We start from the raw sequence: 25532 nt of genomic DNA on the forward strand, positions 1-25532 counted from the left end.
TTTAGAAATTTTCGTTCCACACATAGAAAACCAAACCATGGCAGGCTGCAATATTTTACATTTCTGTAACAATTCCCCTCCCTCCCAGGACTTTAAAAATTTCAGTTGACACACATGCCCTGTACTATACGAGGCAGGCAAGCAATATGGCATGAAAAAACACTGGAACATCTATTAGTATTGAAAACAGTGGAAAGTGAAGATGACAGCTGAGGTAACCTCAGGATAATTTTTCCAGCCTACCGCATAATATAGATCACTTTACCATCACCAATTAGGACAAGGCTTGATTGATTGGTTGCTTTTCCATCCTGCAGCTGGAAAGTATAAGTCCCTTCATCCTTGTCCTCGAGTTTATCCATAATCATTTCAACAAGGCCAGTCTTCTGGTCCACCTTCATTTTATATTTCTTCAGGAATGGAAAGTAAAGCAATGATTAATGGATATCAGAGTGATAAATATTTGTCAAATGTTATATAGTATCTTCAGGTGAAATTCTGCTTTCTTTAATCAGATTCCCACTTATTCAGATTCCCGCTATCTCTAGCTCCAGCTTTAAATGTATAACCAAATAAATAAGAAATCTGTTAAAGGTGAAGCCTATTTAATGGTACTATACAAGCACGTGACATGCCTGTTGTATGCATGTACCATGTTCTTTTTCATTAGAAAGGTTTAGATTTGCACCTCTTCAGAAAAACACTTTATTTGAAGATGGTTATACTTTTACAAGCTTTTGTGTAGAATGCTCCATCTCTGCCTTCTACCTGACATCAGCGTTGCAACAAAAGCATGCCATGTCATGTCTGTGGGAGTAACATGCTCTGCTGTAATAAATTCCTCCAAACAGCAAAGAGAGGTGAGAACCAAGCACACAGGTTTGCTAGGGCCATAGATGAAGGAGACAGGATGAATCTGGGCTACTGCAGTGACTCCTTCAAGACCACAGTAGCTGCTTACCTGGGACTACCTTGTTGCAGGAACTCGTATGATCGCCACTAGTTAACGGAACGTGATACTCACAAGGATGGCAGGAAGTCATTTAACTCCACTTTATAAACTGCGCCCAGTAGAATTCATCTGGAGCTCAGAACTATGGACAAAATCTTTCTAATGATGCTTTCAATTACATATGTTATTTCTCATGAAAATGCATTAATGTGGAACGCTATTTGGAAGTATATTTGAGACAGAGACATTAATATTCATTGATACTCATAAAAATGCAAACACATGTGAGCAATGAAAAGGCTTACCTCTCCATTGAAAATCTCCTTATCATTAAAAACAAAGTTGGCCTTTGCATTGCCAGACAGTTTTTCAGCTTGCAACCAGAATCTCACTTCTCCTTTTTCCAAAATTTCCACTGCCAACTCAGAGGCAAGTGGGACAGCTACAAAGAAGAAAGAAAAGAATAAGGCATATACTTTGCCTGTGCCCCAACAACTATTTTCTTCTATACTCAGAACACCACTTCTTCCTTTCATACTCAGGTACTGCATGCAAGGTAACTAACTTATGACAGCTCTTCATATAGACAGAATGCCTCTCCACCCACATATACATGGGATGAGAGTCAAGATTTAATCTTTTGATCCTTCAATCACTAGGTCTGTACAGACTGGAAGTGTTCAGGATTTGAGTTATGCTCCATTCTGATACCAGGCTATTTCAAAGGTAAACTGCAACTATCTCTGCAGCATGATGTGAGTCTGTATGGCACAGACCCATGTTTAATGAGTTGCCTAACAATATTGCTCTAAGACAGTGAACTGGTTCAATGGAAAAAAACACAAAAATAAACCCCAAGCATGAAGCCAGATTAGAAAGTCAGCTGCTGAGCTGCAGGTTGGGATATTTTTGTAAGCACTCTGATCCTTTGCTGAGCAGTACCTCTACCTCCAGAATTTACCATGTATCATAACGTACCCTCGATCTCCCCAATACATTTTCTTTACCTATAAATAATGGAAACCCCTACATATGGACCAATTATTTGTCTTAGCAGGAAAAAAATAGTGTAAAGGGTACTATACCATAGATAATATTAGTATCTTTTAAATTTTTTTTCCATTTTTCCTTGTTCTTGTTAGTAAAAGCCTTCAGCTTGCATCCACTTTAATTTTTCGTTTAAGATGTCTTAATCAGCAACATTAAACATGATCATTTAGACTCTGATATTGCTCATTTTATTGGCTTCCATAATTTTTAGCTGTCTTAGTGAATGCTCAGGTTCTTCACAGAAATCATACTCTGGGAAGTACGTATGCTGTATGTGAACTCTCCCCCAGTCTCCACTTTCACAGCAGTGTAAAGTCTGCATCGCTAGGGTGTAACATGGAACAGCTGAGGACAGTGTACAAACACATTGCAAAATGCTTGATGATATAGCCTGGTGATAGTGTAAAGACACACCTGCCAGACAAATCCCAGGGCAGGGCTGGTTCTTTTAGCTCCGTGTATGCAAAGGCCCAGCTACAGCAAGAGAGGACTGGGACTGAAGCAGTGTCTAATTGCTCTCATCTTTCCATTGGCACCATACTAAACAACTGGGGTGCCTTCTGGAGCAAAGCTGCCATCCCATCCCACTGCCAAAGAAAGTCTGAGAGTAAGGACCCCCCACGTCCTTCTTTCCCACGCTCAACCCTTTGCCGCATCTACGCCCTCCCACACCTGCGGGTGTGCTGAGCAGCACAGGACCCATCTCTGGTGAAAATAAGGCTTCTGGGAGGTGAGGGGAAAAAAGAGAATTATGGAAATGGTTGAGTCACCATCCCTGAAGCTATTTAAAAGACACGCAGATGCGGTGCTTAAGGATATGGTTAATGGTGGACTTGGCAGTGCTAGGTTAACAGTTGGACTTGATGATCTTAAAGGTCTTTTCCAACCTAGATGATTTTATGATTCTATGAAAAAGACACAGGCTTAACCAGAAAGAGGAAAGCCTGGAGCCTGAAGGGACGGCATTACCACAAGGGAGCAAGGCAAAGAACGACCCCATAGGAGTGTGCCTCAGCAGTGCAAGTGGTGCATGTGATGCTTTCTCACCCAGCACATCACTTTGCTCATAAGAAACAGAAGGAATCTCAGGTCTTGCATAATTTCTCCAAACAAAGCGACTGAAATACTATGGGAGACAGTGGAAGTAAGAGGGAGAAGGTGTGAATAGATATCAGGCTGCACTGCTTTTGTCTCATTGTCAGCTCTATGGCAATTTTAAACACCCACTTGGTTTGCATGTAATTAACTATGAATATCTTATTCTAACAGCGAAAAGAGGAAAGTGTCTCAAAAGCTGTTAAATAAAGGGCTGAAAGGATGCAAGAGAATTCTTTTCTGGGAAAAGGCTGTTCACTTCTCCACCCAAATGAACTGGACAAACCTGCATTACAGTCCTCCATGAGCAAAAGTCTTATTTTAAGCTATTTCCATAAGCACTGACTGACAGCCACTTTAGGCATTTTCCAGCCATCATGCTTGCCAGGTTTTACATCCGATTTGTATAGCATCACAAGTTACTCTGAGGACTTCAGAGGGAGTCCTCAGGCAGCTGCTCAATTGAAGAGCTAGAACAATTCATTTTTACCTAGCACCAGTACACTATCATGCCCATACTTAGTTGCATTCTGTAAGGCTGCAGATATTTCTAAGCAGAAGTTACAATTAAGTGCAGTTCAGAAATACAAACAATGCAACACACAGGAGCTCATGTTGAATCAGAAATGCCTAGCAACTAATTTTTTTAAAGAAGCTGGGTAATCCTCAAACATATTATCTGGAGATATGACTAAGGTTTCATGTTGATCCATAGAAGCTCATTATTTTTCTAGCCTCATAGGCATAGCCAGGTATATCTCAACCTCTGTTTGTAGTATTATTTTTTTTTTAGTGTCCACAGGGCCTGGAATGGCCAAAGCAAGTAAGATAGTTTCCTCCTTAAAGATATATTCTGCAGTGATCTCCCTTATTGCCTGTGCTACCTGGAAGCTCATACACAACTAGAAGTGTCCTGTTACCTAGTACAATGCAAAAAAAAAAAAAAAAAAAAAAAAAAAAAAGAAGACATGATCTATGTCCTGAGGAGCTTATTTTGTGACATTGGTTATGAACACAGAGCATGGAAGAGCACTCAGAAGAGAAGGGTCAGGGCACGTCAGGACATGCAACAACAGGAAGGTTTTGTGATGACTGTCTTTAAATGTGAAGATATAATTAGGAGGAAAGAACTGGGAGGAGCAGGAGTAAACAAGGGGATGCTTGGGCTGTCATTAAGCTGTCAAAAGGTGATATAATATGATGAGAAGAGTAGAGCTGATATGGAAAAGACAAGAAGGAAATGAGAGAGAAGATGTGGGCAAAAAGGCCACTTCTGCATCCAAGTATTGACTGGGCTGAGAGGCGCAATGTGGGCTGAGTTGGCAGAGGTGCCACCAGTGCATATGCAAAGCTGAGGATGTTAAAACATAAGCAAGAGTTTTCGTGCCTAGAATGAAAAAGAAGAGAATGCCGTGGGAGAGCATGAGACCAGGTTCACATCTTGTCTCATTGTGTATAACAGGACTCATCACACAATCCAATTTTTTTTTTCCAAATTATTCAAATTACATTCCAGTGAAAATAACCAAGTTGTGCTACTATCAGGATATCACAAAGGTATGGAAGGTCTGTGGGGTTGACAAATATACCACCCTAAACAGCAGGAAGGTTGTTCATATTGTCAAGTGTTACAGGAAAGAGGGGAGGAATTCATTTCGTCAGGATAATTCTGCATATATATATATATATATATATATATATATATATATATAATTACAGCAGAATTTACTACAGCTTTGTTAAGCTTAAATTTAACTTATGTTAAATTCAGTTGGAGCAAACTTAGAGAATTTTTCAAATTCTGGTTTTCAAATCAGGTTAGGTGTGTTGAGTTCCACAGAAGAAACAAAGCCAATGGGATACTTATTCTCCAGCTGTTATACAGACTTACTATATGCTAGACCAGTAGCCTGCAACAAATCAGGAAGAACATCAGTAATACCCAAATGTACTGAAGGAAAGAGAAAAAAATAAAGGAATCTTAGATTTTTAATGCAAAACCCCTTTCACTTGAAAATACTATAGTGACTTCCCCAGCTGATGGTGGCAGGAGCTTTGTGATACCCCACTGCATGCAGAACATTTCCCTACAGACATATTTGATTCACTTACTTGGGAATTTGCGTTCATGGCTCAGAGCAAGCAGGCGTTTCATTTCTGCAAAAGACATAAAAGAAATAATACAAGGTGTGTATGCCTTATGGGTCTGAGATACACAGCAGCAGGGAAAAACAGATGTGAAAGCAAAACAGACATGCTTAATAGACATTGTGTTTACCTTCCTCATCAATTGTGTGGCTTGATGAGACTCCATCAGTGTCTGTAACAACACAAGAGTAAATGCCCAAATCATCTTCTCCAAGATCCTTAAAGATAGCTTTTGACCTTTAGGAAGAAAAAAAAAGCATTTTGATAGAAAGATGAGATCAGTCTGAACCAACCCCTTCCCTTATGTCTATAACACCAGATAAGAATAGTCTTGTATTAGCTTTTGCTCTGACTGAAGAGGCAAATGCAGGGCTCTGGCCAGTATAAACCAGGGTAGGTCCTATCACGTGTAGCACAAGTGGAGATGGCACAACTCTCAGATAGCACCAAAAGTGCTGGAGATAGCTAGTTTAACCTAGCTCAAGAATGCTTAAAAACACGCTGTCAAGTCTTGGGTGAGCGTGGAAGATTTAAGTACAGGCTGATTCAATTTTCATATGCAATACCATGAGTGTGGTGAGGCACCGTTTCTTTCTATATGGTTTCTAGAGCTAGAAGAGCACAGAGGCACTTCATAGGCTGAACCTGTGCCTTTGCCACTTCTTCCTCTCTGTTAAAAGCCTGAAGAAACAGAGTAGGCTTGTAGAGCATTAAGAAGTTACCAAATCAGGCTGTGGTGATGCCATCAGAAGAGAGTCTTGCTTATTACAGCACCTCCAAAAATTGTGAGAGTATTACATGGCAAAAGCATTTTGCAAGCAGCCAAGTAATTTTACCCTTTGGAGACTTAAAATAATAACAATAGGAATAATAATAATAATAATTTGCCTTGATTAACAGGTTATAGGCTGACAGAAGACAGATTTTCCCTCCCTATGCCTCAACATAACTAAACTGCCTAAACAGGAGATCTGACTCATTCTGTGCAAGTTACTTCCTAATGGTCTGCATGTGGACTTGCTAGAGAACAGCATACTCATGAAGTAGCCTCACAGTAATGGAGGCAGAGGTACCTCTTACTGAGGTCATACATCCAAAAGGATGGATTTCTGTGACCAGTCTAGATCTCTCAAACATGAAACTATTGCTGCCCCTGAGGGTTCTTACTTTCCACCTTTGGTATCGATATTCAGTCGGGAGTCATCCGCAATTGGTTCATAATTCTTGGACCAAACAAACTCAGAGTTTGGAGACATCTGGTCACATTCAAAGTTCAGGGAAATTACTCCATTGTCATCTACATCAACCACCACTTCCTTGGTTCCTGAAAGAGCAGAACAAGGCAATTCCATTTTCTCAGAGAAGCCAGGAAACAAATGCATATAGATATCATTCATAGGGTGGATTAAAACAGATCCTTGCCATTTTCTCAGCTGGCACATCAACTGCTGCAAACATTGGCATCCTCAATCTTTTGATTCACAAGAACTGTTCTTATTCTAATCCAAAGATTAAAGAGCATCATAAATCAACTGGTTTATTTGAGCAAGTCTAAGCCTACATGAGAGTGATATTTGTTCCGGAAAAATCTGAAGGGAAAAAAATAAAGCAAGCTTTTAAATCCACTAAATGTTTGAAATATTAAATAGCAGTATTTTCCATGGTAAGGGGTAGACAGAACTTTTGTTATACGTCATGATTTTATTATTCTCTAGTAAGATAAGAACTTCTACAGGGAATACCGTGTGCAAATGTGGGTGTTTGAAGAGGTGCAGGAGGCAGAAGAGGAAACAATGGAGTTACCCTAGCAGTGCACACTTGTGCAACTGAGGCACATTTTCAGTGACTCTGGCTTCACTCCGGGAGGTTGGTTTAATTGCTGTGCTTGGCACCTGGCCCTGCTACCGTCTGCAGCATTAATCCTGGGCCCACAAAGGGAGCGAATATTTGCAATTAGCTGCTTAAGTCGCCCACCCTGTTTTGCCAGTACCTACAGTCCTTGAGCTGGATAAAGTGACCCAGTTTGTCCTCTAAAAGGCCCTGGGGCTGAATCTCAGATCAGAAACCCAAAGGCACCTCTATACTGATCCCTCGCATCCTAGTGAAGCTGAGGGAATTTTGTCTGCGATTTGGGAGGCTCAGCAAGCCCGTCATCTGTGGCATTAATTTTCATTTCAACAACTTGTCTGAGAATGTCAGGGAGAGCATGTGCACTGAGAGGTGCTGGAGAACGTCCAGCCTCCTTTTCCAAACAGCTCTGAGCTGGATCTTGCATCTGAATAGGCCACTCATGTTATGTTACTTAGCCTAAGACAATTCTGGGCTGCCCAGAATGCTAATGACACACTTTTCCACAAAGTATTGTACCTTAAAGACAAAAGCCTTATTCCTGACATTGAGATTAAATGCTTTATTTTCAGCATAATTCTTAATGAGCCTCAAGCATACAAGGAGATCTCTGTTTCATCATCCTAATACTATTCAGGTCCTTTCCAGCACTGTGAGTAGCTCCTGTAATGACAATTTGTGTACATGCAGCTTTCTTAGTCTTTATAATTTGGCATAACCATTTAATGAAAGATGAGATTAATATTCCCATTTTGGTACTGTTATTTACCAACCCTTGCAGTAATGAAGCACTAAGTACTAATATTTGATAAATGAAGTCTAAGGTCTACAAATATTTTACTAGGCAGCAACATATTTGCAAATTTTTTATAATTTAATTTATTATATGCAAATTCATCACTTGACATTTCATTAATGTTTAGTTTCCTGTAGATCATTAGCACATGAATCTTTTTATGGCAGTTTATGCAATGTGCAAAGAATTACAGCCAGAAGGTTCATTTGAAGGACAGGATGTTTTATATTTGTTTTACGGCATTCTCATTATGATAACAATACATAGCATTTATTTTCAGAAATGATGATGGCATTTACCTCTAATATTTACACGAGTAAAAAAAAATATCTGTTTAAATTACTGACTAGAGGTCTCCATCTATCCTATAAAGTGGAACCAAAGAGGCAGTCGTAGTTACCCTCCTCTAGACAGCTTGGTGGTTTCAACATATCACCTAGACCGCCTCTTAAAGTCATCACAAGAAATAAAATACTTAGATGTCATATCAAATCTCCATTTATCTGAGTGGTTTAATGCATTAAAAGGAAAGAGGTAGCATGAAGGTAAAGCAGACAGCCTCAAAACACTGGAGTTAACGGCACCATTTTGAATACAGCTAGTCAGAAAAGCTGAACAGGACAAGGTTTCATTAATTTCTGAGGTTCAAGCCTTTCTCAAGTGACTGGTGCAGAATCACAATTTTTGCTTTGCACAAAGTTGCACAAGGACTGAGGGCAGCAATGGGGAAGAGTTGCAGTCTGCATTTCCCCTGCTTCCTGTAATATACACACACACTGAAGTGCTTTTGTCTAAAGACAAAGTTAGGGTTCAAAGGTAGCCTGGATTGGTATTTGTTTATATGGGTGGGTTTTTTAATTTAATTTTAGAAGATAACTGTAAAAATTAAATGTGGTTTTCAAACAGGAGAAGGTAGATGTAAAGTATCGCATCATTATACTTACACATTTCAGTGGATAAAGACAGTACCAGTTGTATGCAAATATTTTAATTTAGGATATTATTTACTTACGTTCTTTGATTAGACAGCTCAGTCATCTTGTGATTTTACACATTTGCCAAAAAGCAACATACTAGCAGGGATTGTCTAGAGAGATCTGACACTATTTTGTCTTCATCCAGGGTGGTAATAAAGGCAGAATTCATTGGGCAACACTCAAAGACTTGTGATAATTTTTAAAAAGTTGTATGATTGTTCTTGAGATTTGTGTGGTTTGAGTAAGAAAGGTGGCAGCCTCCCCAAGAGATTGCTTTCTGAAATAATTATTTTAATTAGCCTTTTGTCCTTTCTTAATACTTTTAAGAAGATTAGTTTGGGGGATGCCATATCTGCAGATCTCTGCTCAAAATATGGGTCAACTGGGTTTGTACAAGTAAGCCATTTCCAGCTTCCCTGAGATTTCGCTGTGCCAAACCCTGACTTGCTGGTGATCCCTCAGACATTACACCTGTGAAGCCTGGCCTCACTTGCTAAAAGGCCATGATCCCAAGATGTAGCTTCTTCTCTACTGGTGAGGTCTGTAAACCAAATGTTCTGCTCAAGTTTATATTGCCAGGTGGGCGTGCGTCTCATTTAAGTGAACACAGAAATCACTGTACAATTTTTTTTCTGTCGTGATGATCATCTTCACAAATTTACATTGGTGTGTTGTTTTGAATTGTAATGGTCTCACAGGCAGTCACCCCAGTCTCCCCACTCTGAGTTTTCCAGTTCTTTTACACCCCAGCTTCAGACCTCCTTTTTCAGACTTTCTTGACTTACAGCCTCAGGATTACCCTGGACATAAAGACCAGGCATTTATAAGAGCTGGGCCAGTGCTGCTGCAGGAATAGGAGATGTAAAAATGGACCTGGGAGTCAGAAGCAGGGGAATGATCCCAAGGAAATGCTCCTGAGGCAGCCAGGTGGGAATGGGAATTGTTGATGGGCAGTGATGGCTGCTCAACACCTCACAGTCAATACCACCCCAAATAAAACCCGACTGTTCCTCCAGGCAGGAGCAGCTATCAGCCTGACTGTGCAGACAGGTCAGTCGGCTGTTTGCCCAGCTAGGGACCTCCTTCGCCTGTGCCCCCACGCTGCCACTTGTGCTCCCCGTGCCCCGCTGCCCCAGGCCCCCGCGCTGCCCTGCCTGCCCGCTGCCTGCCCACAGCCCGCTCCTGCCTCCGTTCCTGTCCTTGTAAGGCTCTTAGAAATCTTCCCAGGTGGGATCAGGTATGAAAATCTGCAGCTGAAGGAAGGGAACTTGTCAGGGGAAAAAGGGTGTGTGGTGGATCCAGGCTGGGTTGTACCTCTGTACCTTCTTGCGTCATACTGACCTTATACCAGATTTGGTTAAAATATCGGGGAGTTTGTTTCTCCACCTTGTAGGACCCTCCACTTCTAAAATAGTCTATAGATGACTAAGCCATAAGCCCATGCTTGTGTTTTCTGTTAGGGACTTAGTGACAAAAAGGTGTTGACTTCGATCAAAGTCACTTATGTTACCTGTACAGCTAAATAAAACTCAGAAGTTTTCTGAAATTCCAGGTGTGGAGATTCTGCCTCTGCACCAGTTCCTGTGTTTCTTGCTGGCATTATAGCCACGCTGGAGCCAGCCTTCAAGGATGACTCCAGCAAGTTGCACTTGAATTCCTACTGAGAGAGGCCTCCAAAGTGACTTCATTACATTTTTGAAATCTTTATTTTAAAGGCCAAGGGAAAAAAAGTAATTTCTTTTACCCTTTCTTTCCTCAGACATATTACAGAAGTTAAAGAAAGGAGAACGATAAAGCATAAACAACCAGTTTACTATAGGAAAGGCAAAATATACAATTGTACCCTTTTTTGGTCAAGCTGATCTTGGTGGGTCCTCTGCTTATGCATCTATCTACAGCTATATGCAAATCTTACAGCTTTATTGTATTTTTGTATCCCTGGATGTGTTAGACAATCTGTTCTGACCTTAAAATATACCAGACATGAAAGTCAAATATTACCCTTAACTCATTTCCTGCTTAGTAAAAAAGTTTTACTTGAGGGGGGTCAAACTGCATGCAGCCCGTGTGCAAACACATCACACAAACAGGAACCTGTTTAAATATGATGAAAAAGAAGAAGTATTTCTAACAAACCTGGTCGTGTTTCAGCTACGACAGGATCTGTGACATCAGATGGTTTCCCAACACCAGCTTGGTTTGTTGCCCGCACACGGAACACATAGCTCACACCTTGTTTTAGGCCACCTATCTGGAGGAAGCAAATATACATACACTATGTGTTACAAAACACTGATTTTAATTCCACACTTATTACAGATCAGTCTGGATAGTTGATAGTTATATTTCCTTTCTTTTTTTTTCTTTTTTTTTTTTTCCCCCTTCTTTTACAGTGGACAAATATTTCTTCCTCTTTTTTTTTTTTCCAGTTCCATAGTGACATGACTAATCTGTATGGCTTGCTCTTTCCTTGTATGCATAGCTAACGTTTAGACAGCGTCATCACTGTCATCGATTTCTTTGCAAAAGGAGCATTGTTATTGGAACAGGATGTTTTTAACTCATGTACTTTGACCTCTGAAACATCATAGTCTTTTACTGCAGGTAGATCTGGCTTTTAAAAATGAAATTATCAGGGTAATAAGTGGCAGCCACACCTATTCAGAAACAGAAGGGCATTTAATTGTACAGATTTAATTATAGTGACTTCAGGAATCATACTGACATTATAACATCTGTGGATACTCCTTTTAAACCTATATAAAAGGATCACACTTTAAAATGAGTTGTCTTTCAAATATTCTGAAAAGCATACAAATAGCAAAACTACTTCAGACATATCTCTAGAACTGAGATACTGCTGAACCCTAATTTAGAAGTCATTCCACAAAATGATGTAGCATAATAGTACAAAAAGCTTGGGTTTAACTTGCTGTGAAATGTGAGAAGGTACTTTCTATTAGAAATGATCACCTGACACACTATCATGGCATCTGGTTTTGTGCCATCTGTTGCCATACCTATCTTGCTCTTGAACCAGAAAATGCTAGGGATGCCTCCTGTGTTACAAGAGTGGTATTTGGGTTTAGCAGTGCTTTCTTTTATTTTTAGCCTTGTCATACCAGGTTGTCTTCTGAGTTACTGTCTTCTCTGACTATACAGGCATTACAAGTATATATCCTTGGCACAACATAGACTACTATGTCTTTTATTAAATGGAACCATGATCAGCACAGGAAGATGCTATTGAAGGCTGACTTCTTCAAGGTTATACTGTTATACCAGTATTTGAATCTTAAGCAATTTACCTTCAAGAATTTCTTTTGAAGTGGCTTCTCATTGACACTTTTCCAGTGTTCCTCCTTTGCTTCAGTTTCCTTCATATCAACATAATAACCAACTATGGGACTACGACCAGTATAAACTGGTTCCTTCCACAGTAAAACCAAAGAGTCCTTCCTAACTTCTGTGCATGTGACATCATGGGGTGGCCCTGAAAGGTAAAAGCTGAAGTTGTGATATCAAAACAAATCCCAAAGGAGCTAGGGCAGACTTCAGAAACAAAACCAGACACCATGTTGTACACCTAGAGCTGACATAATATGTACAGCTCCTCTGTATCATATCTAGACCTGATATAAATACAACCCATGCCTATTAAAAAGACTAGCCCAAAAACCAAAAAATCGTTGAGGCTGGTATCTTGATCAAATATTTATGAACAAACAAAACAAATAAGTAATCTCCAAACTCAGGGAAATAAGTTAATTATTAAGCTAATGTGCTGCTTCAAGGACTGCTCTAAAGTCCACTGAAGTCAATGAAGGTTGTTCTCATTCATTTCAACTAGTGTTAAAAGGCCAGCAATCTTGACCAGAGACAAGGGTTGCAGGACCTCATTCTTCTCTGCCCTGTACCTTAGACAGGTATTTATGCCTACCATTTAAACTAGGAAGCAAAGTGGCAGACACAGTTCAGGAGCCAAGCAGGAAAGATAAAGAAAATACAAGCTGCTTGTAAAATGCTACTGATTAAACACGGATTGTTTAATGTATCATTGTAAATGTACTAAATCAAAGCGATGGAGATTCAAGCCTAGGTATGAACTTCAGTGCCCACTGACTCCCCTGGAAACTGAAAGCATTGAGAACTTAGGCAACCGACTGCAGAGCACCCTTGGGCTGTGAGTAACCTCCAGTTCCCACTCAGGATCCTACCAGGTACAGCAATGGTCCATTCTTCACATTTGAAGGGCTGGCTGGGTAGGGAGGGTGTCCCAACCCCAGCCAGGTTGGCAGCAGCCACCTGGAACTGGTACACCATGTTTTCCTTCAGGTTTTGAATCTGCAGAATTAACGAGATGGTACTTATTGACTTTGGATTACGGCTTTAGAAAAAAGTCTCAATGACAATTATTGAACCCATGAGTGTGCTTTTAAGTGCCTGAATAGATGAAAGCATTATTGACATCATACATAAGGCGATAACTATCTTGGCTTTTCCCCTAATCCACAATGGAGCATACATGAGTGGTCTTGGCATGCTCTAATTGTAACCTTTTTCCTATTGATAGACACTTTGGTAGCCAGGGAGGGAGCAGGGTATTGCTCAACAATCACATTAATCTGTCTCTTAATACAGAGTAAATTCACTTAAGGCAAGAGGTGTCCTCACAGTGGGGTGCAACTCAGTCCTGGCAGTGCTTTTCATTTGTGAAGCAGCTCAACAAGGTTGTAGCTAGCTCTGTCTTTAAATTGGGTCAAGAAGTGATCACAGAACACAGCTGGCACAGAGCTGGTTCCAGCACCAGCAAGCACTGGGGTAGGTCCACCAAGCCCAGTAGGAATGCCATTTGTTGTGAGGGGCTGACTTACAAAAGATCAGACTATGTCTAGAGTAGTGAATTCACAGATGACAGTTGGTGCCAGACTAACAGGTAAGTGCACAGACCATTTTGCACAGACGTTTAACAGAGCTAAATAAATTTGTTATCACAGATATAAAACCCTCTGAACAGCAATCTGTACACTGAATCATAATTCATCTGAATCTGCTTTTGAGGTCTGTTTTGGAAATATTATCTGCACCCACAGCAATAACAGAAATTAACCTCTTACCCTGTACGCCCTTTCACTAATGGCCTTGATGTTGGCTTCCATCCATTTCCCAGGAACTCCATCAACCACTTCACGATAATTCACGTAGTAGCCGGTAATTTCTGTTCCACCAATGACTTTAGGTTGTTTCCATCCCAATACCATCGAGTCACGAACACTCTCAAGTATCGTGATGTCATAAGGTGGAGATGGAGCAGCTGTTTCAATGTGAATAATACATAAATAGGAAGTTATATTTTGATAGTTAGACTGGCATTCAGCTACCGTATTCAGGTGGCTCCCATCCTGCATTTCCTAATTAGGACAATATTTATGTGGTCAAGGGAAATTTCTGGAGCTGAAATAAGAAACGCAGGATAAAAGCTTCCATAAACCAATTGAAGAAGTCTAAACTGCACAGGAATTAGTTTTCAGGATTGTTTGTTTTTTGAGAAGCAAGCTGATACATAGTGAAAAAATGTGTTGCAGTTGCAGCTCTGATGTAAGTGCTCACGACTCGCTTCAAAACTGTGAAGAATGAGGAACTAAAACTAATATTACAGGAAAAGTAAAAAAAAATGGAGATGCAATGATTTGGTTTCTTTTGCTGAAAACAAACCCTTTTTTCACACATACAATATTTGTTGTATTGATTGTTGTATCTTTTTTTTAAATAGGCCCACATTCTTCCCTTCCGAGAATGGACTTTATCTGTTCATTCTTTTTTTTTGTTTTTTTTCTTTTAAATTTACACACTGTGCAAATTTTATCATTGCACCCATCACATGATCTTACCTTTAGTGGAAGGAAGTGTGATCATAGGCACTGTAGACTGACCAGAAAGGGAACATGTCTGTTACTGGAACTTACACTAAAAAATCTGTGGCATAGTCTCTTTAGTCTCTTTCTTTAATTTCACTTTTTTTTTAACAACACAGAAATCATTAACTTCATCCCAACCCATTTTCTTATAAAGACTTTTCTGTATCTAGTGGGGAAATGCTTGCCCACACCCAATATGTCATGGACCAGTGAAGAGCCCTACTTGTGACCCTTAAGTTCTTTTGATAGAAATCCTACATCGTAGATGTTTCCTTTTCTCTTTCATGTTTTATGTCAGTGCCAGCTAGCCCCAGGCGCCTCCACTTCATTTTCTCTTCAGTGCTTTGCATAAGACTTTTGAGTCTCACTTCAGAGGCCTGGGGAGGAATTCAGTTCACTGGCCAGGTACCAGGACCTATATGAAATTCAAGCCTCCACATTTCTCAGGCACAATGGGTATTTAGGTGTTGACAACATAAAACACGATTTTGTGTGTGTACCTGCAACTTGATAGGTTTTCCTCACTACATATTGCTGTCAGTCAGAGATACAACACAATGTTCATTAGCACTGTGTCTCACAGGATAAGCTGTAGCTTAGGCATAAATCCACAAAGGATCTTCATACATCCTAACAGAACACAGATTTTCATGCTTACCATCCTAATCAAATTTTTTTTCCTTCACACATACATAACCCAGAGGCTAGGTAACAAAACACCTAACAAATTACTGAAGTGACTTAGAAATAATACATTAATATGTAGTCAAGCAAGCTATTAAATTAGTAAACAGATTTGTAGGTTTCGCTTTCAGTAGTCACTAAGTTTGTAAAGTGGTCTCCAATACCATTCCATGCACAATGATCTTAACGGAGCATGTAATTAATGGGTCTGATAGAAGATGCATCACTGGAGAGCGCTTTCACTTGTGGCATGGACAAGCAGAGGTTATAACTGTCTGAAGTGGATGTAACAAAGCAGTGAAATCTATTTATTTTATTAACTCTCACCTGTATCTTTCTTTGTCACTTTTTCCAGTGTCAAAAGATTCCCAGGTCGAGACTTACTTGCCTGCTTAGCAGCAATATTTTGTGGTGCAGATGTGACAGCATCTTTAACCATTTCTCTCATGTTATTGTCTCCTGTTCTCCCCAGTTTGTCAGAGCTACTGGGTAGTGTGTCTTTATTAAATTTAGCATTGCATTTTAGCAAAGCATCTGTGTCAAAGATAGGCTGGGAGGACTCATGCATGCCTTCCCAGCTGATAGTGCAGTCTGTTAGTCCACCAGCTTTACCACTCAGTTCAGGACACACACCATGAAGCAATCCTCCCCCTATAATTGCCAGAAAACAGCAAAGACATTTTGAATTAGAATATATTGTTTTTTCTTCATTTAGTCAACAGAACAAAGAAATGCATACAGTGAACAATACAGCCAAAGTATGACAAATCACAGGTTTTACATGCAAAACGTTAAGCTTGCATTCACAAAAATTTGAAATGCACCTAATACCTCTCAACTTGCTCACAAGCAAAGCAGAATAAATATGGAAAGTTAATAGTAATCTACATTGGCTACATTTTTTTTTGTATCAGATCTTCCAAGTCATATTTCTGATCCTTTCAAGATGATTTCATAAAATTGCCATAGGCTGTATCTCTGTGCTCTAAGGCTGTGAGGTACATGGTTTTGATACAAATGAGTGAGGGTGTTGCAGACACACAACTTATTGTGGCTCGATAATCTCATTAATCTTTATGGATTAGTTCAGGCAGTGGTAAACAGAAATAATTAATCAACAAAGGGAGAACACACAGGGTTATAGAAGGTTTACAAAAGACACATTGCACTGATTATTAGATTTAGGTATGGAAACAAATTTCTTAGTAACTGATGGTATATAGGATGTGTGCATTAGAGGTGATAAATACCACATTACAGAATCAGAATGCCATTCCATTTTCCAGGATACCTATGAAGTGAACTTGGCAGTGCTCTCTTACAGTGGTTCACAAGAAACACCTGAAGAAGACTGGATGTTGAAGGTGAACAGTCTACAAGAGTGCAGTGACTGTGAAACTATGACTGTGAGACCATAAGATCTATGGATAAATTATTATTTGTGGATAGCATTGTAAAACAAAACAATTAGTTACAAATAGTTGCTGAAAACATCTTTACTTAATTAAACCCCAACATATTTATAATTGAAAAGAGCAATGGAAAATAGCTTACCAATGGCTGCTTGCACTTCTATAGGCTCTGAATCCTGTGAAAATTCACTGAGCCCCGCTGCATTAACAGCTCTGACTCTGAAAATGTACTTCTCACCATTGACGAGCCCATGGCAAATGAATCTAAAGTAAACCAGTGAAGGAATACTTAGAAAGTATGAAGAATATTAAAAAAACTTAAGAGGAAAATAAAGCATTTCTTCCATAAAATGTATTCTGGTTTCTGAAAACTGAGGATAAACCATGACCCCAGTCACTTAAATGAATGTCAGAGAATGCAGAAAGTATCTAAGCACCTCACACATGCAACAAAGATAATATCTAAAACCATGTCTCTTCAGACATACCATTTATCAACAGTCTTTCCTTCTTAAGAATACACAAGTTTTTGTGTTGCTAGAGGGTCTAACTTACTTCTGTTATTATGTACAATCCATACTTTCTAATGGAAACAATGCAAAAATCTGCAGACATAAGCTCTGTATTTTCTTGTGGGATATCTTCATAACTAAAAGACACCTGTAGCGCAAGTTCCCATAATTCACTTCCAATCATAAATGAAAAATTGCAGTGTTCAAAAAAAATTATAGGGTATTGTGCAAGAGCTATGCAGTGTCTGATTTTTTAATTTCACTTTCTTGCTTTCGTACATGGCACAATAATCTAAGTCAGACAAACTCTTTTATTAGAATATTTTTTCTACTGGATTGCCTAATGATTACATGAAAAACACTCACCAATTTTCTCTGGTATTCACCCTGAAAACACAAAATTTCCCAAGACAGGAATAATTTCTTTCAGAAAAAATGAGTTTTGGGAATGTAAATACTTTATTTAAAACAACATTTATTTTTCAATAGGTATTTTCAGTGTATTTTATTTCACATTACTTTTATTTTGTTCTGCTTCATAATGTCACATCTTCCACTAGCAATGCTGACATCATGCAATGATGTACAAAGCAAATATAACATGGAAAACAATATTCAAAAATGAAAATTTTATTGTAGTGAAAAAAATAAAACCTGAATCAAAATTTTCAGAGCAGAATCTTCCCTACCCATTCAACCAGACTTTTCCAAATCATTTGCTTTAACTAGGATGTGTGCAGAAAACATATTTCAGAAGATCAAAATATACTGCATAATGCAAACTATGAGCTACAGCTAATGCCTTGAGACTGACTCAGCTAGAATTTACAGACAGCCTGTGCCTGACTGCATCATACATTATATTGCACTGACTAAAAATGCAGTGATAGGAACCTAAGCAGTGTAGTAATATCACAGTATATAGAAACTCAGAACAATATTTTTATTTCTACAATGAATAAAGATCACATTTCATATTTTAACATCAGAAAGCAACATGAAACTTCACCAATACTTGATGCAACCACAATATAAATCATAGAAGTATATAATATTACCACATACAACTGTTGCAATATAAATGCACAAAATACTTAAAGGAAATTGTTGTGCTTGTGTTCAAGCAAGTGGGGGTTTAGGTACTTTTGATATACTAAGCATTTACAGTGCCCTTCTAAACAATAAAATTGGTCCAAGGGTATTTAGCAGAGTGTTACTTATTGCGATAAATGTTGTCATGGATAGCAATTACAAATAAGCATAATCAGTCATAACAAACAGGGACTGCTTCTGGATTGACATTAATCCACTTGTGATCAATTTTTGCAGTTACTCCTTTAGACTCTGAAGATTACATCCTCATTCAAATAAAACCAAACCTGATTTAGCTTGCAAAGTTTTAAATCTTGATTATTTCTTCTGACTGCAGACTGAGCTTCATGTCAGTAAGCAATGTGAGTTTACACCCAATATTTAAGAGTGTTCATTAGTATCTTGATAATTGCAAGAGCAGTTAGAAAGCAATATTGTTAGTGTGATATAGTCCACATGTCCTCCTGACATTCTAGATACACAGTCCAGAAATGTTAACAGCAGTCTTCCAAAACAAAGGACTTTGCTTCCAAACATTATGCAGTCTTCCGCATTTGTAACTTCAGTCATTCCTCACTGTACTGTTTTTCATCAAACTGATAGGCTGTAAAACAGCTAGAACTAGTGAGCTGCTTCTCTTTTCTTCACTAGCAATGTACATGTTTCCTTCCCCCTTGACTAATTATTTCTATTATAAGGTTGATTATAAATTCTTTTTGGAGAAGACTCACAGTTTGAAATATGTGTTTGTAATTTCTTATGAACTTCATCTGCAAGAGTGATTCCAGCCTGCTGGCTACCACACAGTGATTAACTCTACTACTACTACTAATGGCTGGAAAGCACATCTCTCCAGTAAATCAAAAACTGATGACCATAATTTCCATGCTTAAAATCTGTTACCTTGTGCCTTTCACTGGGTTGTTGTTGCATGGTTCCCAACGGCCGGATCCAACTACACTTGACTCAATGTAGTACCCAACCAGCTCCTTGGCATCTGGGGGCTCTGTCCAAGTGACAACAACAGAGGTATCTGTATTCCTAGTTGGCATAATACGGCCCGGAGCTTTGGGAATATCTGTGGGAGAGAAACAGAAATAAATCAGTGACCAGCCAGTCAAAATTTACAAATAAAATAAGGATGACATTCTATTCTTGATTATATTAGTACAACCAATACAGATTTAACCCTCAAAAAACTCCTCTGATTTAAACTAAGTAATCTGGCACAACAGGACAAGATCAGTAGGTTCAAGCCTTCGGTGGTGAGCTGCCTCATTTCTCCATTGCCTATGATTCAGGGCATTTCCTTCAAACTACATCTAGTTTATTCCCTTGTGCTGAACATCTGCACTAGAGATGTGATTTGGAGCTTTCTAAAAGGGAAAAAGTTTAGGTGCACACTGAAGATTTTGTGCCTGCAGAATAAGTCAGAAACCAATGCCCCTGCTAAGTGTAAAAGGCATCTAAAGTGTTTTTCAGAAGAGCGGGTTTACTCTTCTAAAAGAATGTAGTTCATGTGCATCAGACTGCTCTGAGAATTCAAACAGTATGAAGTAAACAGAGACAATCCGGGAACTGGCTTGAAATCTGCACTGCTCTTTGGAAACAAATTGCTAATGTAGGTGTAGCTACTGATGCTTTACTGTGGTGAACATCTTGGCTTCTCTTGCAGTGGAAATAGACTCTGCATTCACATAAGTATTAAATTTCTCACTTTTGTTTAACTTGGCGAACAAGAAAGGTTAAACTCTGCTGATGTCTGGGCTTATTTTCAATAAAGACTGTAAGTAAAACAAAACATTTTTCTACTTCCTTGAGTATTCATTTTCTTTCACTATTTGCAGCCTTCGCAGTTCTTGGCATCATTATTTGCAGCTTAATTCCCTTGGTTTGCATCTGTCATTTGAGTATACGTTAAAGGTTCAACAACCAAACTAAAATTATTTTAGCTAAAGGGAATAAGTCACTGGCTACTGTTTATACTTGAATTATTTACTGGGCAGCTATCTGTCTTCGGCCAAAACCATTACATCATAAAATGAAAAGATACCATGGAGGTAATTGAATACATACGACCACACACTTACCAAGTTTGTCGTCCACTACAGTGGCTTCAGTTGCTTCTGAAGGTTCACCGATTCCAGCTGAATTGCAACAGCGAACTCGGAAGCAGTAGGATTTGCCTTCAGCCAAATCAAAAACTGCAAAGCGAGGAGACTTCACAGGGATCTCGGTGTTCACCCTTTGCCAGTCCTCTGTGCCAGCAATGCACTGTGGTCAAACCCAGAAACCATGTTTGGAACAAAAACATCTAAAAGCTGAGTGTCTAACCCAACAGGACATTCTACCCAGACCACAAAACGTATGTCTGCAATGGAGAAGAGGGAGTCACGTTCCTTTTTTGGGCCTTTCCGCAGAATGAATGCATTTCAAAGCTTATGAATCTGCCAAATGTTTACCTACCCCAGAAAACATACATAAAATCTTACTGGGTTTAATATATCAAAGCTAAACTCCTCTCCACCACAAGGAAGTGATGTTGTTATGAACTGCACCCAGTTCTGAACCACTTTCAAAATAAGTTCTGCAGACATTCAACATCATTGAAAGAACAAAATTCTAACATTGCCACATTGCTTCTAGATGTTCATGTCACTCAATTTTTTTGTGGTGGCTTCCAGAATTAATCAGGATCTGCCCTTCATTCTCCAGAAAAAATCAACATGTGCAATTAATTTGTGAATTATTTTTATTTCTGTGGCTAGAAGTTCTACATACTTCGACCATTTATACCATTAATATTAGTGATTAATTTTTGCCTGTGATTTACATTAAGGATAATCTCAATTAATCATTCTGGTTTCTGAGGGATTTCAAATTCTCAGGAGAACATTATCTATGTGACATTAGTGCTCAGTACTCAGCATGCAATATGTTATTACAAAGCTTTCTTATATGGAAACTCAAAATTCATATATTCATCCTCTCTAAGTCTGTTGCTAAGTGAAAGTCATCTTTTAGACCAGATTTTGTAAGAGAGATGAAAAACACATAATGGGAAGATATTTATGTCTCCCTTGATGACACCTCTAGATTGATAGGGAAAAGCATTGATAAAAAAGTTTGTGAGCCATGAGATACAAGTAAAAAAGGTGATGGAATGAAGAATTTTCTAGGCTAGCAGCCAAGCAAGAACATCTCAGAAAAGCAGGACACCAAAATTCAGACTTATGCTGTTCTAGAAAAGAAATTTTGTCATCTTTGTTGAGCTTGTGAAGCAAATGGAAAGTTAATGTAAAGGATAAACATGAAAAGACAGCTGGAGGAGAAAGCACTGATGCCAAGAAACTCTTGCAGAATGCCTCCATCCAAAATGTTAACAATCTGTCCCACCAGACAAGCTTCATTTATACAGATTTTATTTTACATATATATATATATAAATACACATTTTTATATATCATATATATGTGTGTGTGATATATATACATAAACATGTGACTTTGCTCTGTGCTTTCTCATTATGGAGGGAGTCTGACAGCTTGTCTACTCCAGGGTAGGTCAATGACACAATTCATAAAAGGATATTACAGTGTGTGACATGTTCTGCATCTACTTTTCTATTTCCCATCTTTCTTTTCTTCCTGGTTTATCTTAACCTACAGTAACAGTTATCTTGACGGAGTTCTAGTCCTGGCCCTAGTTTGGAAGTCTTAGGTGGAAATGAAAGTTAAGTAAAAGTCCAGAAGAGACGGTAAAAGAAATGTAAAAGATTGCCACAACATGGTTCTGATTTTGTCCAATTTTACCTTTTCCACAAAGTACATGATACCCTCATGGCCCCGCTGTCCTGGAGGTTTCCAGCTAAGCACAACATAGTTCTTGGTGGCTTCAGTAACTTGGAGGTCTGTAGGTGGACCAGGAACAACACCCTCTGAAGAACAGTGGAGAATAGGAAAGGGAACTGGGATTTAATTCCTTCATATTTTTATCAGAATTAGTGCCATTAATTAAAATATAGGAGTATTAATGTACTGTGGCATCTGATATTTTTTTTAAACATAAAGTTAAAAGCCTTCTAAACATTGGTTTTAAACGTCCTTCTAATTCTAAGCATGTTTATTTGTTAGGTCTTGAATAATGAAACCTCACCTTGACAACCAAGTTGTGAGTTATTCAAGGTCAAGTGACTCTCAGAACAACGGACTTTGGGTGTGTGCCAAAGTCTACTGAACTCACTGGGAGTTCTAATTATTCAGCCAGCTTCACATTAGGCTTTTGTAGGCAAAAGGACTGTGTTTACCTGCAGGTTCTTCCTCAGTGACAATAATCTGTCCAGTCCATGGAGCAGAAGGGTGACCTGAAACAAATGTCAGAGGTATCAAGGGAATGGGAGACTTCAAAAACTTTTGAAATAATGAGAAAACTGACTCCTGTGGTTCAAAATTAACATTTGCAAGATTCACATCAGCTCTATTTTTCGTTACTACTGTGACTGTTACTCACGTAGTAAGCTAGTTACCCAAACTAGTTGTACGTTTACCAGCTTGAATATTAAAGGCAGCTCAGTGATCAATAGAGCTAGACAATTTAATCCACTGAAACAGCTATTCCTTCCTGAAACGTCACTGAGGTCACCGAGGTGACAAGCAGAGGTATTTGGCTCACTCAGCTCATAGTTTTCAAAGAGTGAACTTCAACTGTCTTTTCCATACCCTATTCACTTAGTTTAACAGCTCACTCATTAAACGAAAAGCCAAATTCCTGCAGGCTGCTCTTTGTCTCTTTTTAACCACTTTCCCTCACATTACCAGCTTTCAAATCATGGGTCACAGTCACAAACAGAAATGGCTCAGCCTGACTCAACATACCCACTTGATATGATTTGGTGGCTCTCTCAGCACCGCTACGTCAGCATATTACTGCAGTTATGCATTCAGCTATCAACCAGGTCAATGCACTTTCAGAGATAATTTTTGCAAATTCTGTTCTCCACCTCCACATGCTTGACCTTATATTGGCTGATCTGTTGGATCATGAAGGATGAGAGGAGGAGATCAGTTTCCACCCTTCCCACCAAGGAGTCTCCTCCAGACTTCAGGTTTCACATGTTTGTCTGAGCACAGTGCTTCCCAGCAGCGCCAAACCTTCTTCCTCTGGCCTTTTGTTTTTCTTTTGAATGGGAACTATGATCATCTGACTGCAGCCTGTAGCTTGCAGCTTTGTAGACATACAAGCTGGGACTGTGGGAGCCCTGTAGCTTGCATGCAATACCCCTTCACACTGCACCATTTTAAATAACAGGACTTCCAAAATTAGTAGAAATAATTGGATTTTAGGCATATGATTTTGGCATATGGGTAGAGAGATGTATTTGGAAGCAAAATGTCTGTGACACAGGAGAAATATCCTTGACTGGCAAAATGTCAGAAAGCAGGGAACTTGGGATCTGTTGGGCTACCCTGGTATTGTACTGATGTTACTGGAAGACTTCGATCATCACATGAGCCCAGAATGAGCCACCCTTGTCTGCGACTCAGAGACAGACTATTCACAGGATCCATTCAGCTATTTTGTTGGCTGAACAAAAGCAAGTCTCTTTAGGCAATTAGCTCTCCTGTGCCTTTTTCCCCCCTTCCTGCAAGTTCGGAGCACAGCACCACAGCCAGCCAAAGCCACTTCAGCCAACAGAGCACTTTGTGCAAAGAGCACCGAGATGATTTCTTCCTGGCAAAGCTGTTTCCAAAGAATATTTTGTTTTTGCATTGCTCCCTCTAGTGGTATTTCAAAGGTTTATGAGTAGATCGTTATATTATTATTTTTTTTTTAATTACTTAAACCTCGCAGGTAACCTGCAAAAAGCACATCTTACTTCTAAGCCTGGCTCTGTCAGCAGGATCCAGAGCAGCCACGGGCTCTGACACCCGGGATGGCAGGCTGATGCCAGCTTTGTTCACAGCTCGGACTCGGAAAATGTAGGAACGGCCTTCAATCAGGCCAGTGACAGGGAAACGAGCAAATTTCACAGGAGTCTCATTGCACTGGGTCCAGTGGGCCGTGCCAACCTCACACCTGAAAAACAGAAAGAACAAGAGCAGTGCTGGGAAGGGGAAAATGCCGACTTAGCTGGTTCATACCAGTTTCCTCTGCAGCGTTGTATACTGGTGACAGCAAAGCAGCTGCACCCAGGGGTCAGGGATGAAGTACCATCTGGGCATGCACTAAATCCCTCACAGCTGCACCCCTTCTTTCCTGAACTGAGGAAGGCGCATGAGCAGAACTCAATTCACTGTTTAAACTCTCCGAAGTATGCTTAAGGAGTGTCAGCTTTAGCATTCTTGGAGTGACATGAATTACATGTATCTTTTACATTTGCCAGAAGGTGACCAGTTCATGTTTCATGCAGTGCTTCACTACATCCTACAAAATGATGGGCTTCATGGGGCATGGAGACCTCCGTTGTGAGTTCTGTGACCAGCCCAGCACACAGATGGCTGTGAATGGGGTTAAAGTCAGTCACGCAGCTGGACCCTGCTTCAAAGGCTGCTGGGGCTGCCAAGGGAGCCTTTGGTTTGGTGGCTGCAGCCACTGCAATGACAAGACCCTGCAAAGTGATGCTGGTCCTGCTGCTGCAAAACCTCACACCTGACAGGAGGCTGTTTTCTGGCAGAAGAGATAACAAGCAGCAGGAAGGGACTGCAGTGACTTCAGCTCAGGCAGCCAGGAGGAGCCTGTGGGGATGGGTTCCCTGTATCCGCAACATGGTCAACAGGAACATGAACTAGCAGCTTGGGAAAGACTTTTTATTGTTAATGAGATACCTGCCAAACTGAATGTTGCAGTGCCTACCCAGATTTCTTGGCATCTGTGAGCATCTCTTTTCTGGGAATTGTTACCATCTTGCTCAGGGTGGTTTTGTGGCTCTGGTTTCTGCTTGGGGCAAAGGATGCCCACGCTTTGCCCCTAGCATTAGCACAGACCCCTCCTGCTGCCTTGGGTTACCCACTTACTCTAGGGTCCTTACTCCAGGTTAGGGGCTAACCTG

General features: G+C 39.7%; 1 protein-coding gene across 6 annotated transcripts in view; it reads right to left on the bottom strand.

Moving 5' to 3' along the window:
* MYOM1 (myomesin 1) overlaps nt 1-25532 on the bottom strand; it is an 80716-nt gene that overhangs the window by 18572 nt on the left and 36612 nt on the right. For 4 of the 6 annotated variants that reach the window (XM_037380494.1, XM_037380491.1, XM_037380489.1 and 1 more), the window contains 16 exons: nt 24360-24559; nt 22791-22847; nt 22297-22421; nt 20575-20758; nt 19388-19562; nt 17023-17144; nt 15796-16119; nt 13984-14180; nt 13084-13210; nt 12175-12359; nt 11003-11117; nt 6413-6569; nt 5376-5482; nt 5210-5254; nt 1258-1394; nt 266-410 (listed from right to left, as the gene is read on the bottom strand). In XM_037380494.1, the coding sequence (XP_037236391.1) occupies nt 266-410; nt 1258-1394; nt 5210-5254; nt 5376-5482; nt 6413-6569; nt 11003-11117; nt 12175-12359; nt 13084-13210; nt 13984-14180; nt 15796-16119; nt 17023-17144; nt 19388-19562; nt 20575-20758; nt 22297-22421; nt 22791-22847; nt 24360-24559 (2402 nt within the window). The remainder of the gene's footprint in view (nt 1-265; nt 411-1257; nt 1395-5209; nt 5255-5375; nt 5483-6412; nt 6570-11002; nt 11118-12174; nt 12360-13083; nt 13211-13983; nt 14181-15795; nt 16120-17022; nt 17145-19387; nt 19563-20574; nt 20759-22296; nt 22422-22790; nt 22848-24359; nt 24560-25532) is intronic. The other 2 variants (XM_037380493.1, XM_037380492.1) reach the window with 1 other exon arrangement.

Source organism: Falco rusticolus, chromosome 3, assembly GCF_015220075.1.
Source record: "Falco rusticolus isolate bFalRus1 chromosome 3, bFalRus1.pri, whole genome shotgun sequence".
NCBI lineage: Eukaryota > Metazoa > Chordata > Aves > Falconiformes > Falconidae > Falco > Falco rusticolus.